The sequence below is a fragment of the Carlito syrichta genome, unplaced genomic scaffold (genome assembly GCF_000164805.1).
Source record: "Carlito syrichta isolate Samal-C Ts95f unplaced genomic scaffold, Tarsius_syrichta-2.0.1 Scaffold305689, whole genome shotgun sequence".
NCBI lineage: Eukaryota > Metazoa > Chordata > Mammalia > Primates > Tarsiidae > Carlito > Carlito syrichta.
Window position 1 is genome coordinate 490,077 of NW_007249785.1, and position 1,943 is coordinate 492,019.

The 1,943-nt window shown below is 58.6% G+C and overlaps 1 protein-coding gene across 2 annotated transcripts; it reads right to left on the reverse strand.

Moving 5' to 3' along the window:
* Window positions 1-431: 431 nt before the first annotated feature.
* Window positions 432-1,937, reverse strand: PCBP1 (poly(rC) binding protein 1). Of its 2 annotated transcripts, XM_021714640.1 has the most exons (2): window positions 1,385-1,937; window positions 468-1,228 (listed from the first exon to the last, which is right to left on the reverse strand). In XM_021714640.1, exons 1-2 carry the CDS (start codon window positions 1,886-1,888, stop codon window positions 818-820), a joined length of 915 nt encoding a protein of 304 aa, XP_021570315.1. In that variant the 5' UTR covers window positions 1,889-1,937; the 3' UTR covers window positions 468-817. The 2 variants fall into 2 exon arrangements, with proteins under 2 accessions (XP_008060572.1, XP_021570315.1); XM_008062381.1 differs by having other exon boundaries at window positions 432-1,937.
* Window positions 1,938-1,943: the final 6 nt, after the last annotated feature.

Here is a 1,943-nt window from a genome sequence, read left to right on the forward strand (position 1 = left end):
CACCCCCGGCTCCGCCCACCTCTGGATGTTTTTTTGGTCCCGGCTAAGTTTATCATGTGAGGTGGCGGTGGGGGACGGGTTAAAGGGAGAGGACGCCCGGCCGCTCCTCGGGCCCGACTGAACGGGCCCGCTGCTCCCGTCTGAGAAAGCCTCCTGTGCCTACCCGAGAAACGGGCAGAGGCCGCTCTCTGCGACGCGGAGGGACGTCTCTGCGGGGAGAACGCCCCCGTCTCGGCAGACACCCCGGAGCAGGCTCGACCTGCCATGTTCCTTTGTTGGGGCAGAGACGGACTCCTAGCGCCGAGGTGGGACGGTCTTGCGCGAATCATGAGGACGGGCCCCCCCTCACCCTCACCCTCACCCTCCTCCCTCCAAACACCTCACGCCACAAGGAGCGAGCGAGGGAGGAAAAAAGCACCAACAAAGAGTTCAAGATAGCGATTCCCAGCTTTTTCAAATAGGAAGCATTTTTTAACCAATCCGTTTTTTTAATTCTTAAATCCTTGACATTACAGAACTAAACCGAAATTTATTAACATTCCACTCTTACATTTCTTATCGACAAACAGAAATAAAATTCATGAGCCAAAAAACCCAAAACAAAACTAAAAACAGGGAAAAGCTTATAAAACTAAATATGGATCCCAGCATTAACAGCTGAACAGAGAGTGTGATTTTTAAATTCTTAGCGGATGATAAAGTCGTGTAGAAACTGAACACTTACAAATTATTTAAAACCTGGAATCACTGACCAGAAATTACACAGTTGGATCATGGGAAACAGCAGAAAGGGGTCTCGGAGGGAACCTACGCCGTTCTAGCTGCACCCCATGCCCTTCTCAGAGGAGAGCCGGGCATTGATTAGATACTGGGCCAGGCTGATGCTGGCCGCCGAGCCGGTGATGGTCACCTGCCTGCCAGAGGAGCCCTCCACCGGGTTGGCGATTTTGATCTGGGCCCCGGACATCTGGCGGATCTCGTTAATGTTGGCGCCCTGGCGCCCGATTATGCAGCCAATTAAGTTATTTGGAATGGTGAGTTCATGGGTGGTTTGCGCGGACGCATCCAAACTTGCCCAATAGCCTTTCACCTCGGGAGAGCTGGAGTCAATTCCGGCGAATCCGGTCCCGCCGTGCATCATGGCAAAGTGAGACTGCTGTCTTGCCACCTGGTTCAGCTTGGCCAGGTCGAGCGGCGAGATGGTGTGTTGTCCCTGGATCGAGTAGGCGTCCAGCGGGGGCCCCTCCAGGTCGTGGGTGGCGTGCGGGTAGCCGGCCGCGTCGCTGCAGCGGTCCTGGCCGCCCGCGCAGATGACCGGGGAGCTGGCCGGCATGGGCTGGTACGGGATGGTCATGACCCGCCCTTGCGGGGACTGGGAGAGCGTCTCCAGCATGACCAGGCAGATCTGCTTGACGCACTCGGTGACCGACTGCGGCACGCCCGCGATGGTGATGGCCCGCTCGGTGGAGTTGGGCAGCATGTCCCCCGCCACCTGCACCTGGGCGCCCGTGCTCTCGCGGATCTCCTTGATCTTGCAGCCGCCCTTGCCGATGAGCGAGCCGCACTGCGTGGCGGGCACCACCAGCCGCAGGGTGACCGGGGGCCGGCTGGCGGCCGTGCTGTTGGTCATGGAGCTGCTGATGTCTTCCTCCAGCTTGTCGATGATCATGGCGAAGGCCTTGAAGATGGCATTGGTGGGCCCGGTCAGCGTGATGATGCGCTCCGGGCAGTTCCCCTCCGAGATGTTGATCCGCGCGCCGCTCTCCTCGCGGATCCGCTTAACCGACTCCCCTTTCTTGCCGATGATGCTTCCCACTTCCTTCCCGTGCATCAGCAGCCGAATGGTGAGAGTCACGTTTAGCCCGCTCTCGGTCACACCGGCATCCATGGCGAGCGGCGGCGGCGTTCGGGGGAGTTGGGCTCGTTACGTGGCCAAGTCTTCG

What these genes read in the sequence shown, in the direction of transcription:
- PCBP1 (XM_008062381.1), bottom strand. Translation starts at nt 1,888, where the DNA reads ATGGATGCCGGTGTGACCGAGAGCGGGCTAAACGTGACTCTCACCATT.